Genomic DNA, 17718 nt, shown 5'->3' on the forward strand with positions numbered 1-17718 from the left:
GGAGTAGAAATAGGTTTTGAGCCTGGACTTAAAGGAGTCGATGGAGGGGGCAGTTCTGATGGGGAGAGGGACGCTGTTCCAGTCTAGGAGCTGCAACCGCAAAAGCGCTGTCACCCCTGAGCTTAAGCCTAGACCGCGGGATAGTGAGTAGCCCCAAGTCGGCCGACCTGAGGGACCTGGAGTTAGAGAGGTGGGTTAGAAGATTTTTGATGTGGGGGGGGGGGGGGGGGGGAATGTCCATTTAGGGCTTTATACGTGAATAGGAGCTTGAAGTTGATTCTGTACCGTACAGGGAGCCAGTGGAGAGAGGCCAGAATCGGGGTGATGTGGTCCCTTTTACGGGTACCCGTCAGGAGTCTCGCTGCCAGTTGCAGGCGGGACAGGGAAGATTAGCTGATCCCAGTGTATAGGGAGTTGCAGTAGTCTAGGCGGGAGGAAATGAAAGCGTGAATGATTTTTTCTGTGTCGTCGAATTGGAGGAAAGGTTTGATTTTAGCTATGGTACGAAGTTGGAAGAAGCTGGCTTTTACCACAGCGTTGACTTGCTTGTCAACTTTTAATGCAGAGTCAAATATCACGCCGAGGTTTTTGACATGCGGTTTGACTAGGCAGGATAGGCTTCCAAGACTGCCTGTTATCGATTTGATGGAGTCGGGGGGGGGGGGGCCCGAATAGGATGACCTCAGACTTGCTCTCATTTAATTGGAGGAAGTTCTGTGCCATCCAACATTTTATGTCCTCAAGGCAGTGTAAGAGGCTGTTTAAATTTGACTGGTTGTTGGGTTTCAGGGGGAGGTAAAGCTGAGTGTCATCGGCATAGCAGTGGAAAGAAATGCCGTGCCTTTGAATGATTTGGCCAAGGGGGAGCATGTATATAGAGAAGAGAATGGGGCCTGGGATGGAGCCTTGTGGAACTCCGCAGGAGAGGCTAGCTGGAGCAGAGGAATAACTGCCGATGTTGATGGCGAAACTCCTATCAATGCCAACCGCGTACCGGAGACGGTCTATAAGGATGGTGTGGTCCACTGTATCGAACGCTGCGCTGAGGTCGAGAAGGAGCAGGATTGCACAGTCGCCGGTGTCGATGGCGAGAAGCAGGTCGTTGTGTACCTTCAACAAGGCAGACTCTGCTGTGGTGGGCTCTGAAACCTGACTGGAAACTTTCCAGGATGGTGTTTTGGTGTAGGTAGGGCACTAATTGGTTTAGAATTGCCTTTTCAAGGACTTTTGACAGGAATGGCAGTTTGGAAATGGGTCTGTAGTTGCTAGGGGTCTAGGTTAGGTTTTTTCAGTAGGGGCTGGACCACCGCGTGCTTGAAACAGGTTGGAACAGTGCCAGTGGCCAGAGAACTGTTGATAATAGAGAGGATGCTGGGACCGGCTATTGCAATGACATCCTTCAGAAGGGCAGTGGGGGCAGGATCAAGGGGGCAGGTTGCAGGTTTCATAGCAGAGACAAGCTTTGCAAAGGAGGATAGAGTGACGGGTTGGAAACAGTCCAATTTAGATGAACAGACTAGTGAGACAGCTAGCTCACGGGTGGGAGGGGAAATGTTCATTCTAATGTTCTCAATTTGCTGGTGAAAAATTTAGCGAATTCTTCGCAGTTAGCAGGGGACCCAACTAAGCTGGTACTGGGGGTGGGACATATGACAGAGGTAATTGTGCTAAATAGGACCTTGGAGTTATGAGAGTTTTTAAGGTAGTTGAGGCCAGTTCATTGGCTATATTTAAGAGGGAGTTAAATGTGGCCCTTGTGGCTAAAGGGATCAGGGGGTATGAAGAGAAGGCAGGTATGGGATACTGAGTTGGATGATCAGCCATGATCATATTGAATGGTGGTGCAGGCTCGAAGGGCCAAATGGCCTACTCCTGCACCTATTTTCTATGCAAACGACAGAAGATAGCGACAAGATACACTGATCAGCCAAAACATTGTGACCACCTGCCTAATATGCTGTTGGTCCTCTGTGTGCCGCCAAAACGGTACCGACCCATGAAGGTGGCCTGTGGTATCTAGCACCAAACCTTTAGCAACAGATCCTTCAAGTCCTGTAAGTTGCGAGGTGGAGCCGCCATGAATCGGACTTGTCGATCCAGCACATCCCACAGATGCTTAATCTGATTGAGATCTAGGCTCAAGGTGTGGAGAGAGGGACAGGATTGAAAGCTCCATCACATGACTGAGAAGTGACCCAACATCCAACTAGACTCGATTTTTATAGTAAACTTTAGAAAATGTTGATCCCAATCAAAACAAATCTGCTGAGTTGACGAAAGTATAAAACACATGTTAAGTGTCACCACCTTTTCCCTTGACAGAAATCTTTCACAGCCACTGTGTATTTCCAACATTTCCTATTTGTTTCCTGGACATTCCCAGGTCTCTGTGTCTCCGCAGGGAAGACAAGAGGTTGTGCATAGTCAGACTGACCAGCGAACACATAGGTCTTGTTCCCAGCCTGCAAGGAATCAGCCGATCTCAGTTAGTGCTCCCGCAGAGAAGACAGAGCTGTACTCAGTTATCCAAACTTGGCTCCTGTTTGCTGCTTAAAATTCCAACTGAATGGATGTCATGATCCCACGGAATGTCAGAACCCGATTCAGGTCCCTTTGAAGAAAACCATTAAAATCACTTCCAGGAAAAAGATGTTGAAATTCATCGACCGCGACAGACCGCAAACTAATTCAGCTTCAAAGCTCATTCAGAGGCCGACACGTGTAACACACACAGAGCCGACACATACACGTGCACACGCCTGCACACACACAAGTTCACTCACACTCACGCGCGTACATACACACAAATGCATAACGCACACAGGGCCGACCGACAGTTCACTATCAATGGTGATCGGTGTATGGCAGTGTTCATTGGATACATCTGTATACACACGTAACATACACATACATGTGCACGCACATGCAAAATGCACGCAGGGCTGACTATATATACACATGGGCACACGCAGTCACACACGTATGTTGGATGCATCCATACACACACAGGACTGGCAGCTCACTATCAATGGTGATCGATATATGGCAGTGTTCATTGGGTGCACCTGTGCACACACACACACACACACACACTCAGCCACACAAGCGTAACACACACGAGGGTATGAAGAGAAAGCAACTTCAGATCCTGATTCCTGGGATCGCGGTGAATCACTGTGACTGTAAGCGGCTCTCACTGTCTGTCGGTCAGTCAGATCTGAAATCAGTTCTTACGCACATCTTCAACTTGCCTCGGTGGCTGGAGACGACGATTCTTGCTCTGTTGCACCAGTCACTGAAAACAAAGGAACACAACTAGTAAGTGGCGTTGGAGGGGGCACAGCCGAGAGGGAAACAGACAGTAATAAATTATTGGGGGACGCACACAGTAATGTGTCCAGAGTGCACATGGTGCAAAACGGTAAAACAATATTTGAGGAAACATTCAGTAATAAATCATGATAGAGGGCTCGGTAAGTCCCACTGAGTTACTCCAGCATTTTGTGTCTATCTTTGGTCAATAAGTATCAGAGGGCCTGTCTATCAGTGGAAAGGTAATCTTCTGATAGATAAAATGGTGAGAGGGGCAAAGTTTCAAGGAGATGTGCGAGGCAAGTTGTTTTTCTCGTCGTCACTTTACACAGAAGGTACTGAGTGCCTGGACTATGCAAGGGTGGTGAATCTGTGGAATTCTTGGCCACAGAAGGCTGTGGAGGCAAAGCAGTGAATATATTTAAGGCAGAGATAGATAGATTCTTGATTAGTGCGGGTGTCAGAGGTTATGGGAGATTTCAAAATGCAGGTAGACTGTGAAAGTCAGGTTGGTACTGGACCCTAAGAAAGGGAGTTTGTAGTGTGCCTCCGAGAAGGATTCTTAGAGCAGCTTGAACTGGAGCCTACCAGGGAGAAGGCAATTCTGGATTTAGTGTTGTGTAATGTACCGGATTTCATAAGGTAACTCAAGATAAAGGAACCATTAGGAGGTAGTGACCATAGTCTGCAATTTGAGAGGGTAAAATCAGAAGTGTCAGTGTTGCAGTTGAACAAAGGGGACATTGAAGGCATGAGGGAGGAGCTGGCCAAAGTTGACTGGAAAGGGTCCCTAGCAGGGATGACGGTGGAACAGCAATGGCAGGAATTTCTGGGAATAATCCAGAAGATGCAGGATCATTTCATTCCAAAGAGGAAGAAAGATTCTAAGGGGAATAAGAGGCAACCGGGTCTGACAAGGGAAGTCAAGGACAGTATAAAAATAAAAGAGAAGACTTATAACATAGCAAAGATGAGTGGGAAGCCAGAGGATTGGGTAACTTTTAAAGAACAGAAGGTAACTAAAAAGGCAATATTGGGAGAAAAGATAAAGTACGAAGGTAAGCTGGCCAAGAATATAAAGGAGGATAGTAAAAGCATCTTTAGGTATGTGAAGAGGAAGAGATTAGTGAAGACAAATGTGGGTCCCTTAAAGACAGAAACAGGTGAATTTATTATGGGGAGCAAGAAAATGGCAGACGAGTTGAAAAGGCACGTTGGTTCTTTATTCACTAAGAAAGACACAAATAATCTCCCAGAAGTACTAGGGTACAGAGGATTGAGGGTGACGGAGAAACTGAAGGAAATTCACATTCAGTCAGGAAATTGTGTTAGGAAGACTGATGGGACTGAAGGCTGATAAATCCCCAGGGTCTGGTCTGCATCCCAGGGTAGTCAGGGAGGTGGCTCTAGAAGGGTCTCGACCCGAAACGTCACCCATTCCTTCTCTCCCGAGATGCTGCCTGACCTGCTGAGTTACTCCAGCATTTTGTGAATAAAAGGTGGCTCTAGAAATTGTGCATGCATTGGTGATCATTCTACAATGTTCTATTGATTCTGGATCAGTTCCTGTGGATTGGAAGGTAGCTAATGTTATCCCACTTTTTAATAAAGGATAGAGAGAGAAAACAGGGGATTATAGACCAGTTAGCCTGACATCAGTGGTGGGGAAGTTGCTGGAGTCAATTATTAAAGATGTAATAACGGTGCATTTGGAGAGCAGTAACAGTCAACATGGTCCAAGTCAGCATGGATTTATGAAGGGGAATTCTTGTTTGACTAATCTTCTGGAATTGTTTGAGGATGTAACAAGTAAAATGGATAAAGGAGAGCCAGTGAATGTAGTGTATCTGGACTTTCAGAAAGCCTTTGATAAGGTTCCACACAGGAGATTAGTGGGCAAAATTATAGCAGATGGTATTGGGGGTAGGATATTGACATGGATTGAAAATTGGTTGGTAGACAGGAAACAAAAGGTAGGAATTAATGGGTCCTTTTCAGAATGGCAGGCAGCGACTAGTGGGGTGCCGCAAGGCTTGGTCCTGTGACTGCAGCTATTTACGATATATATTAATGATTTAGATGAAGGAATTAAAAGTAACATAAGCAAATTTACAGATGACACAAAGCTGGGTGGCAGAGTGAACTGTGAAGAGGCTATGAGGATGCAGGGTAACTTGGGTAGGTTGGGTGAGTGAGCAATGTATGGCAGATGCAGTATAATGTGGATAAATGTGAGGTTATCCACTTTGGTGGCAAGGACAAGGCAGATTATAATCTGAATGGTACCAGATTAGGAAAAGGGGAAGTGAAACGAGATGTGTGTGTCCTTGTACATCAGTCACTGAAAGTAAGCATGCAGGTACAGCAAGAGGATTTGAGTAGAGGAGCAAAGAGGTCCTTCTGCAGTTGTACAAGGCCCTGGTGAGGCCATACCTGGATATTGTGTGCAGTTATGGTCTCCAAATTTGAGGAAGGACATTCTTGCTATTGAGGGAGAGCAGCGTAGGTTCACGAGGTTAATTCCCAGGATGGCGGGACTGTCATATGACGCAAGAATGGAACAAATGGGCTTGTATTCACAGGAATTTAGGATCAGAGCAGATCTTATAGAAACATATAAGATTATTAAGTCAAGTCAAGTCAATTTTATTTGTATAGCACATTTAAAAACAACCCACGTTGACCAAAGTGCTGCACATCTGATTAGGAAAAAAGAAAAGAAACATACAGTGGCAGGCAGCCAAGACATTGGACAAGCTAGATGCTCCCGATGTTGGGGGAGTCCAGAAACAGGGGCCACAATTTTAGAATGAGAGCGAGGCCATTTAGAACAGAGATGAGGGGAAAACTTCTTCACCCACAGTTGTGAATTTGTGGAATTCTCTGCATTAGAAGGCAGTAGAGGCCGATTCACTGGATGCATTCAAAAGAGAGTCAGATAGGGCTCTTAGGGCTAGCGGAATCAAGGGATATGGGGAGAAGGCAGGAACGGGGGAGATTGTGGATGATCAACCATGATCACATTGAATGGCGGTGCGTACAGGCTCGAAGGGCCGAATGGTCTGATCTTGCACTAATTTTCTATGTTTCTCTGTTATGGGGAGAAGGCAGGAGAATGGGGTGAGGGAGAGGTGAATCAGCCATGATTGAATGGCGGAGTAGACTTGATGAGCCAAATGGCCGAATCCTACTCCTGTCACTTATGATCTTATGAACCATATGTGGCGGTAGAGGTAGATGTGATAATGGAGTTTACGAGGTAGTTGATAGGCACATGGATATGCAAGGAATGGGGAGATATGGATGATATGCAGGTAGATAAGCGATGGTCTTGGCATCATGTTCATTGTGTGCTGAAGGGCCTGTCCTTGTGCTGTGCTGCTCCATGTTTTGTGTGTCGTTGCTTCACTCTCTCTGAGACTGCGTCGCTACAAACCATTGGTTTCGGTGACTTGCACCTGGCCACCTCTGGCCCAGATGTCGGTGACGGCCGTCATGACCGCCAGGCACCTGCCAAAGTCTTCGGCCGGACACCGGGCGGCGAGAGAGGAGAGTTTGCGAGCTACCTTGAGGGCCTGGCGGTATCGCTCCTGCTGCACCTTGGCCCGCTCCCTCGGCGACGCGGGCGGGAGCTGACCGCCGAGGAAGTGCTCCTGCGTCCAGCGAGCGGCGCAGAGCGAGGGCTCAAAGAGGTCGGAGCCCAGCAGCCGCCGGAGAGCCAGGACGTGCCGGCAGGGGAGCCTCATGGAGGTGCGGAAGGCACACTGGCAGCTGGCCTGGTCCGTCACCAGGGCCCGGCGCCGGCACACGGGCCAGGCCCTCTCGGCCTCCACGCTGAGAAAGGAGACCGACTCCGCTTCCTGCAGCTCCGTCCGCACCCGGCGGAAGGCGAAGTCGGTGAGCAGCGCCCGGTAGGAAGACTCCGCGGAGTTGTCCTCTGGCCCTGCGGGGGGCTCACTCTGCAACACCCGCTGGTCGCACTCGGCCCGCACCGTGTCCACGGCCTTCAGGAGGTCCCGGGTGAAGGAGGTCACGTTGGAGAAGTCCTCGACCGCGGCCGCCAGCCTCTGGCTCATCACCTGCACCCGCTGGAGGGTGCTGGTGAGGTAACTCTCGTTCTCGTGCTTGAAGCCCTCCACCCACTGGCGACAGGACCCGTGCCACGTCTTGTGGAAGTAGTCGACGGCGCTCTCCGCGTTGGAGTCCAGCAGCTGGCGGTACAGCAGGTCGTAGTCCTCAGTCGACGTCGCGTAACACATACTGTGCAGGATCTGCAGCAGCTGGCTCCTGGCGGGAAGAAAGGGAAGAGGAGACAAGGTGAGGAACCTCCCGGTGCAGCAAGGTGGCGTAGCGGTAGAGTTGCTGCCTTACAGTGCCAGTCCCAGGATCCATCCTGTCTACAGGCATTGTCTGTGTGGAGTTTGCACGTTCTCCCTGTGACCATGTGGGTTTCCTCCGGGTTCTCCGGTTTCCTCCCAAGTTCCAAAGACGTGCAGGTTTGTACGTTTATTGGCCTCTGTAAATTGTTCCGTGTGTAGCCCAGAACTAGTGTGAACCAAAGATACTAGAGGAACAAGATGGACCACTGAAGTGTAGTGTGCAAAGGAGCGGAACATCCGCCATTTTAGTAAGCAAAACCCGCCGTTCGTTCTGCCTCTCGCAGTGTAATCAGTGTTTTGGGGGAACAGTATGTGTGATGATACCATTAAAAAACAGAAAATATCTCTATCAATTCATAGATTTTTGTTATTTTTCTTTTAAAATGTTTCTGCAATTTTCTGCCCACTAAAATGGTGCCATGACCTTCTACGCTTTTTAACGTCGAGTGGTCTATCTTGTTCCTCTAGTATCTTTGGTGTGAACGGGTGATTAATGGTTGGGCTGGACTCAGTGGGGCAAAGGGCCCGTTTCCAATCTGTATTTCCAAAACTAAACCAAACTCTCACCTCAACAGTCCCCAGCGGCTACAAGAAAAACTCCACCATTTCTTTCCCTACGAAAAATAAAGTGACCTCCTCAATGACTGCTGAACAGTGGAGTCAAACAGCACGGAAATAGGCCACTCGGCCCAACTCGTCCTTGCTGACCAAGATGCCCCATCTAATGCTGACCAAGATGCCCCATCTAATGCTGACCAAGATGCCCCATCTAATGCTGACCAAGATGCCCCATCTAATGCTGACCAAGATGCCCCATCTAATGCTGACCAGATGCCCCATTTAATGCTAACCAGATGCCCCATCTAATGCTAACCAGATGCCCCATCTAATGCTGACCAAGATGCCCCATCTAATGCTGACCAAGATGACCCATCTAATGCTGACCAGATGCCCCATTTAATGCTAACCAGATGCCCCATCTAATGCTAACCAGATGCCCCATCTAATGCTGACCAAGATGCCCTATCTAATGCTAACCAAGATGCCCCATTTATTGCTGACCAGATGCCCCATTTAATGCTAACCAGATGCCCCATCTACAGAAAGGGGAGATGAGGAGGCAAAAGGGGAAGGCAGGGGCAAAGCGGGGGGGGGAGGGGAGGGTGGAAAGGAGGAGGGAGAGTGGGGCAGGGGTAGACTGGATTGTGCAGACCATGTTGAGGAATGAGTCGCACCCTTATGTGACCCACGCCGCGACAGGAGGAGGAATATTTTGGACAAACCAATCTCCCCCTCCCCCGCCCGCTCCGGAATCACGATGCCAGCGCTTATTGTTGCCCAATGGTGGAGGAGAGGACGGGGAGGAGAGCAGAGGGAAGGAGAGGAGGGGGGAGAGGAGGGTGAAGAGGGGCGGGGGAAGGCGAGGAGGGGGAAGGAGAGGAGGAGTGGGTGAGGAAGAGGAGGAGGAGGAAACAGGAGTAGGGGAAAGGAGAGAAGGGGCGGAGGAGCGGAGGGGAAGGAGAGAAGAGGGAGATGGGGAAAGGAGGGGGAGAAAGAAGGAAGGGAAGGAGGAGCGGGTAAGAGAAGGAAAGAAAAAAGAGAGAGAGGGCAGAGTGGAGGAGATGGGACATGGGTAGACTGGATTGTGCAGAGGGATGAGAGTCACAACTTTAACAAACCAACACAATCTGACAGGAGGAATATTTGGGCCCCGCTCCGCTCCGGCCCCACGAGGGAATGGCGGTGCCAGTGCTTACTGTTGCCCGGCGGTCACGTGCAGCTTCTCGGCGGTCACGTGGTCCTGGAAGACGCTCAGGGTGTGGGTGAGGCAGGCCAGCGGCTTGCAGTGGGGCAGCACGTCGGTCACCAGCTCCCCGTCACACGCCTGGCCGCCGACCACCACCGCCCGTGTTCCCTCCGCCGCCGGGTTCTTCTGCCTGAAGATGCGCAGAAGCTGCCGGACGGTCTCGCGCTCCTCGCTCTGCAGGAACCACAGGCACGCCAGCTCGCTCTCCCCGTTGCCGTCGATGGCCAGCAGCAGGTAGGTGGGCAGCCACAGGCCCGCCCAGCTGTAGGTGGCGCCCACCAGCAGCACCTCGGGGAACCTCTCGAAGGTCTGCTTCATGCGGCCGTCCTGGTAGTAGATGGCCTGCAACACGTTGGCCTTGTTCACCACCACCACCACCGTGCCGTCTGCAAGCAAACGCAGACAAGAGTTATAGAAACACAGAAAATAGCTGCAGGAGGAGGCCATTTGGCCCTTCGAACCAGCACCACCATTCACTGTGATCATGGCTGATCATCCACAATCAGTAACCGGTCGGTGCCTGCCTTCCCCCCATATCCCTTGATACCACTAGCGCCTAGAGCTCTATCTAACTCTCTTTTAAATTCATCCAGTGAATTGCCCTCCACTGCCTTCTGTGGCAGAGAATCCCACAAATTCACAACTCTCTGGGTGAAAAAGTGTCTTCTCACCTCAGTTTTAAATGGCCTCCCCTTTATTCTTAGACTGTGTCCCCTGGTTCTGGACTCCCACAACATTGGGAACATTCTTCCTGCATCTAGCTTGTCCAGTCCTTTTATAATCTTATACGTCTCTTTAAGATCCCCTCTCATCCTTCTAAACTCCAGTGAATACATCCCCAGTCTTTCCTCATATGACAAGAACAGGCAGAACAAGGGACTGACCCGCTCTCACCCTGGCCACAAACTCTTTGAAGTAGAAACACAGAAAATAGGTGCAGGAGTAGGCCATTCGGCCCTTCGAGCCAGTACCGCCATTCAATATGATCATGGCTGATCATCCAGAATCAGTACCCTGTTCTGACTTTCTCCCCATACCCTTGATTCCATCAGCCCTAAGACCTACAGTGCAATCAGAAAGTATTCAGACCCCTTCACTTTTTCCACATTTTGTTACATTACAGCCTTATTTTAAAATGGATTAAATTCTTTTTTTTAAATCATCAATCTACACACAATACCCCAGAATGAAGAAGCAAAAACAGGTGTGTAGAAATTTTTGCAAAGTAATTAAAAAGAAATAGCTGAAATATCACATTTACATAAGTTACCTTTGCTATGACGCTCAAAATTGAGCTTAGGTTCATTTTGTTTCCATTGATTATCCTTGAGATGTTTCTACAACTTGATTGGACTCCACCAGTAGTAAATTAAATTGATTGTACATGATTTGGAAAGGTACACATCTGTCTATATAAGGTCCCACAGTTGACAGTGCATGTCACAGCAAAAACCAAGACATGAAGACGAAGGAATTGTCCGTAGACCTCTAAGACAGGATTGTGTCGAGACACAGATCTGGGGAAGGGTATAAAACACTTTCTGCAGCATTGCAGGTCCCGAAGAGCACAGTGGCCTCCATCATTCCTAAATGGAAAAACTTTGGAACCACCAGGATTCTTCATAGAGCTGGCCACTCGGCCAAACTGAGCAATCAGGGGAGAAGGGCCTTGGTCAGGGAGGTGACCAAGAACCCGATGATCACTCTGACAGAGCTCCAAAGTTCCTCTGTGAAGATGGGAGAACCTTCCAGAAGGCCAACTTTCCTGCAGCACTCCACCAGTCAGGCCTTTATGGTAGAATGGCCAGACGGAAGCCACTCCTCAGTAAAAGGCACATGATGGCCTGCTTGGAGTTTGCCTAAAGGCATCTAAAGGACTCTGACCATGAGAATGGATTCTGAAATGGATTCTGAACAAAGCACTGGTAACGCACAGTGGCATTGGTGATGTACGTTTGCCTTCATCGGTCGGTGCACTGAGTACAAGAGTCAGATAGTCAAGATGCAGCTCTATCAAACTCTGGAGAAACAAGGATCTGCAGGTGCTGGTTCATGACAAAAGACAAAGTGCGAGAGTAACTCAGCAGGTCAGGCAACATCTCTGGAGTTTCCCCTCGCCCCTGACTCTCGGTCTGAGTAAGAGTCTTGACCTGAAATGTCTCCTATCCTTTTTCTCCAGAGATGCTGCCTGACCCGCTGAGTTACTGCAGCATTTTGTGTCCATCTCCAGTGTAAACCAGCATCTGCAGTTCTTTCCCACACATGTCTGGAAAACATGGATACGTGATATTTCAGGTTGGTACCCTTCTTCAACTAATTGTGGCAAGTCGGGGGTAGGGGAGGAGGAGGAAGAAAGCTGGAAGAGAGATGGGGGCAGGACAAAGCCTTGCAAGTGACAGGTGGAGGAAGGAACTGCAGATGCAGCCTGGGTGGGGTGGGTGGGGTTACAGGAGGGAAGAGTCATCTAAAGAGAGCGTGGCACGATCCAAGAGTGATCCAATGAGAAAGTATTGGGGACACAGCGGTAGAGTTGCTGCCTTACAGCGCTACAGACCCGGGTTTCATCTTGACTGTGGGTATGGTCTGTATGGAGTTTGTACTTTCGTGGGTTTTCTCCGGGTGTTTCGGTTTCCGCCCACACTCCAAAGACTTGCAGTATTGTACGTTAATTGGTTTCAGTAAGTTGTAATAAGAAATTGCCGCTTGTGTGTGTAAGTTAGCGTACAGGATCATCGTGGGTCAGCACCATCTCGGTGGGCCGAACGGCCAGTTTCCGTGCTGTATCTCTGAAGTCTAAAAGTCATTGACTATCCCAGGGGAGAGGAGGGAGCGATCTAGTGACAAGACAGTGCACTATCATGAGATGGAGGAATGGGGATCCACACCCAATCCTCATCCATTTATTTGGAGTATTGTGAGCAGTTTTGACCCCATGTCTAAGGAAGGATGTGCTGGCAGTGGAGAGGGTCCAGAGGAGGTTTACCAGAATGATACCAGGAATGTCTGGGTTAACATCTGATCAGTGTTTGATGGCACTGGGCCTGTACTCGCTGGAGTTTAGAACGATGAGGAGGGGCCTCGTTGAAACTTACCAGATAGTGAAATGCCTGGGTAGAGTGCATGTGGAAAGAATCTTTCCACTCGTGGGAGAGTCTAGGAATCATGGCTGATCTATCTTTCCCTCTCAACCCCATTTGCCACCCTAACGAATGAAGAACCTGTCAATCTCTGCTTTATAAATAGCCACAGACTTGGCCTCCACAGCCATCTGTGGCATTGATTTCCACAGATTCATCACCCTCTGACTAAAGAAATTCCTTCTCATCTCCTTTCTAAAGGAACGTCCTTTTATTGTGAGGCTGCACCCTCTGTTCCATGACTCTCCCACTAGTGGAAACATCCTCGCCACATCCACTTTATCCGGGCCTTTCACTATTCGGTAAGTTTCAGTGAGGTCCCCCCTCATCCTTCTAAACTCCAGCGAGTACAGGCCCAGAGCCATCAAATGCTCATCATACGTTAACCCAATAAAGGGGTGATCCGCATTATTCCGGAATGAAGGAAGGATGCAGGATAGCCCAGGACAAGAGAGGGAGTGGTGCAAACCTGGAGCAGCCGGTTAGGCCTGGGACAAGCGAGGACACCTTCACCTACCTTGATTCTTGATCAGTACGGGTGTCAGAGGTTATGGGGAGAAGGCAGGAGAATGGGGTTAGGGGAGAGAGATAGATCAGCCATGATTGAATGACGGAGTAGACCCGATGGGCCGAATGGCCTAATTCTACTCCTATTCCTTATGACCTTACCCTTGACGGCTGCCAGTGTGGGCACCATTATCTCCAAGTCGGTTTTGTTGGTCTTGAACTCGTCCCATTTCTCCTTGCGTGCGGGGCTATGGGCATCCTCATCAGCGAGCACCTTGCCGGCAACCTCCCCCAGCTGCACCTGGACACCTGCTCCATTACTCCGCAGTGAGACGATGGAAGTGGGGTCCACGCGCAGCGCTGTAACAAAGCGCCTTTGGTGCCGGAGCCTCTCCTCCTCTTCCTGTGGGGTACAAGCAAGATCCTAGGGTCAGTTCATCCGGTTTGGAGGTCAATTGTCCTCTGTAAATTGCCCCGAGCGTGTCGGGAGTGGATGAGAAAGTAGGACAACATAGAACCAGTGCACGCAGGTGGTCGATGATCAGCGTGGACTAGGTCGGCCTATGTTTCCATGCTGTATCTGTAAACTAAACTCAGATTCCGTATTAGAACACAGAACAGCACAGGAATGGGCCCTCCAGCCTACATTATCTGTGCCAAACATGATGCCAAGTTGAACTGATCTCATCTCCCTGTACATGATACATATCGCTCAATTCCCTGAACTTCCATGTGCCTTTCCCAAAGCCTCTTAAACACCCCTATCGTATCTGCATCCACCACCATCTCTAGCAGTGCATTCCCAGCCCCCACCCCTCTCTGTGTAAAAATCTTGCCTCGCACATTAAACCTCCCCCCTCTCACCATATCACTCTGTCGTCTAGTGTTGGACATTTCCACCCTGGGCACAAGCCTCTGACTGCCGACCTTAACTTTATATACTTCCGTCGAGTCTTCCCTCAACCTCTGACGCTCCAGAAAAAATAACCCAAGTTTATTCAACCTCCCCCTGTAGCTGAAACCCTCTAATCCAGGCAGCATTCTGGTCAACCTCCTCTGCACCCTCTCCAAAGCCTCCACACCTTTCCTGTAATGGAGCGACTAGAACTGCAAATAATACTCCAAATGCAGTCTAACTAAAGCCCTATAGAGCTGCATCATGACTTGCTGACTCTTATATTTAATGCCCCTAGCACAGAAGACAAGCATACCACACGTTTCACCCATACTGGTTAACATATGATGATCGTTTGTCAGCACTGGGCCTGTACTCGATAGAGTTTAGAAGAATGAGAGGGGACCTCATTGAAACGTACCGAATAGTGAAACGTTTGGATAAATGTGGAGAGGATGCTTCCTCCAGTGGAAGAGTGTCGGACAAGAGGCCATAGCTTCAGAATTAAAGGACATTCCTTTAGGAAGGAGAGGAGGAATTTCTTGAGTCAGAGGGTGGTGAATTGGTGGAATTCTTTGCCACAGAAGGCTGTGGAGACCAAGTCAGTGGATATATTTATGGCAGAGATAGATGGATTCTTAATTATTGCTGGTGTCAGGGGTTATGGGGAGAAGGCAGATGAATGGGGTTAGGAGGGAGAGATAGATCAGCCGTGATTGAATGGCGGAATAGACGATGGGCTGAATGGCCTAATTCTGCTCCTGTCACTTATGAGGCCTTCTTCACCACCCCATCTACTTGTGCTGCCTCCTTCAGTGAGCTATGAACTTGAACTCCAAGATCCCTCTGCACATCAATGCTGTTAATGGTCATGCCATTAAACGTATACTCTCTCCTTGCATTTAACCTGTCAAAGTGCATCACCTCACACTTGCTCAGGTTAAACTCCATCTGCCATTTCTCCACCCCTTTCTGCAGCTGGTCTACGTTCTGATATCTACTGACAGCATTTCTCGTTGTCTGCAACTCCTAATTTTGGTGTCATTAACAAACTTACTCACCAACCCATCTACATTTACGCCTCGGTCAGATATATATATATATATAATACAAAATCTCTCTAACTCTGGCCCCAGCCCATTCCTGAACTTTTATCCCTGTCCAATTGACTTTGCCTTCAGCAGCTATTTGGAACTTTCTCCCTCTGTGTCTCTGCACCTCCACAACTACCATGGGGTAAAAACAATCGGACCATATTCCCCATCTAGTTTAGTCTAGTTTCTTGTCACGTGTACCAAAAAGCTTTTTTGTTGCATGCTACCAGTCCATAGAACGACTATCCATGATTACAATCAAGCCGTCCACAGTCGAAATGTGTTGGAAGGAACTGCAGATGCTGGTTTAAACCGAAGATAGATACAAAAAGCTGCTGTAACTCAGCGGGTCAGGAAGCATCAATCTGAAGATGGGTCTCGACCCGAAATTGCACCTATTCCTTTTCTGGTCTGAAGAGGGGTCTTGCCCCGAAACGTCATGTATTCCTTTTCTCCAGAGATGCTGTCTGACCTGCTGAGTTCCTCCGGATTTTTGTGTCTAAGCCGTCCACAGTCCACAGACACAGGATAAAGGGAATAATGTTTAGCATCAGATAAAGTCCAGTAAAGTCCAATTAAAGATAGTCTGAGAGTCTCCATTCTATGCCTCTCATGAACAGATATACTTCTCTCAGATCACCCTCAGACACTCTTGCCTCCTTAAACCCCATTATAAGACATTCCTTGAAATCCACCAACTCCACCTAAGTTATAGGTCATCTCCAGAATCCCTGCTAAGGCAGTTCACATCAATTACTTTGATAATGTCCCTGAAAGCTGGAGATATTTTTAGTGCGTTAGAACTACGTAAATAAAACTTGTTACTGTGAGGGAAATGACTAGTGATATCGAGTGTGACTCTGTTAAACAATGGCAAAGTTGTCAGAGTTCAGAGGCTGGATTGATATCCCAGTGGGGGAGTGTGATATCATCCCATAGAATCACACCGGCTCTTCCACCTACATTGTCGGCAATGACCATCAAGCACCCATCTTGTTCTATTCTATGTGTCGGGGCAGCACAGTGGTGCAGCGGAAGAGTTGCTGTGTTACAGCGCTAGAGACTCGGGTTTGATCCTGACTACGGGTGCTGTCTGTACGGAGATTGTACGTTCTCCCCATGTGTTTTCTTCGGGAGCTGCGGTTTCCTCTCACACTCTAAAGATGTACAGGTTTATAGGCTAATTGGCTTGGTAAAATTGAAAGTTGTCCCTGGTGTGGGTAGGATAGCGTTAATGTGCAGGGATTGCTGGTCAGCCTGGACTCGGTGGGCTGAAGGGCCTGTTTCCACGCTGTATGTTTAAACTAAACAGCAGATTCTAGTTTACGCCAATTCTAGACACAAAAAGCTGGAGCAACTCAGCGGTTCAGACAACATTTCTGGAGAAAAGAAAAAGGTGACATTTCAGGTCGAGACCCTTCTTCAGACCAGCCGGGAAGGATCCGAAACGTCACCTATTCCTTTTCTCCAGAGATGATGCTTGACCCGCTGAGTTACTCCAGCTTGTTGAGTCCATCTTTGTTGCTAAGTTATCTTGAGCCAATTCTGCACAAATCCCATTTTATTGCAGGCTACAGCTTTAAGTCCCAACGATATGTGTTGGTGCCACAGGTAACATTCTCTCACGGGCAAAACCACGGGCAGAGAGACAGAGTTATGATAAACTCTTTATAAATAATTACGTGGACATATTCTGGACGGCACGGTGGCGCAGCGGTAGAGTTGCTGCCTTACAGCGCTTGCAGCGCTGGAGACCCAGGTTCGATCCCGACTATGAGTGCTGTCTGTATGGAGCTTTTACGTTCTCCCCGTGACCTGCGTGGGTTTTCTCCAAGATCTTCAGTTTCCTCCCACACTTTAAAAATGTAGAGGTATGGAGGTTCATTGGCTTGGTGCATGTGTAAATTGTCCCAAGTGTGTGTAGGATAGTGTTAATGTGGGGGATCGCCGGTTGGCGCTGACTCAGTGGGCCGAAGGGCCTGTTTCTGTGCTGTATTGCTGAACTAAGATATTCAACAGCCCAGGATCCAAGGCTGGAACCGAGCGTGTACAGGACTAGTCTAATGCTCTCTGAAAACGTGGAGGTGGGACAACACACACACACACCCCCCCACACACGCACACACACACAGACACCCCCCCCCCACACACGCACACACTGACCCGACAATCTGAAGCAGTGGCAGATCCAACAACTCTACCTGGCTGGTGTGTGTGTTCTGCTTTTACCTGCGGCACCGTGTGGTTATGCGATTCATTCATCTCTTTCACCACAAACTTGTTTCCATCCGCAGAAAGACGGACTTTAATGACACAGGGACACTTCATCTTGTTGGTTCTGAAAAAGACAGTGGGAGGCAGTGTGTAAGCCAACTGGGTCAATCGATAAGGCTACAAAATGCTGGAGTAACTCAGCGGGTCGTGCATCATCTCTGGAGAAAAGGAATAGGTGACGCTTTGGACTGAGACCCTTCAGTTTTGTTTAGTTCAGTTTATTGTCACGTGTTCCGAGGTACAGTGAAAAGCTTTGTTGCATGCTAACCAGACAGTGGGAAGGCAATTGAGCCATTTACAGTGTATAGATAAT

At 48.8% G+C, this 17718-nt stretch overlaps 1 protein-coding gene across 1 annotated transcript; it reads right to left on the reverse strand.

Annotated features, from left to right (window-relative positions):
- Positions 1–1186: 1186 nt before the first annotated feature.
- Positions 1187–17469, reverse strand: LOC144591575 (uncharacterized; the record flags this gene model as incomplete). Its single annotated transcript, XM_078395650.1, has 5 exons — positions 1187–3295; positions 6749–7599; positions 9449–9672; positions 13300–13545; positions 17361–17469. Coding segments are annotated over 5 exons (1483 nt in total), but the record flags the coding sequence as incomplete, so codon positions are not given.
- Positions 17470–17718: the final 249 nt, after the last annotated feature.

This window comes from Rhinoraja longicauda, unplaced genomic scaffold, assembly GCF_053455715.1.
Source record: "Rhinoraja longicauda isolate Sanriku21f unplaced genomic scaffold, sRhiLon1.1 Scf001137, whole genome shotgun sequence".
Taxonomy (NCBI): Eukaryota; Metazoa; Chordata; class Chondrichthyes; order Rajiformes; family Arhynchobatidae; genus Rhinoraja; species Rhinoraja longicauda.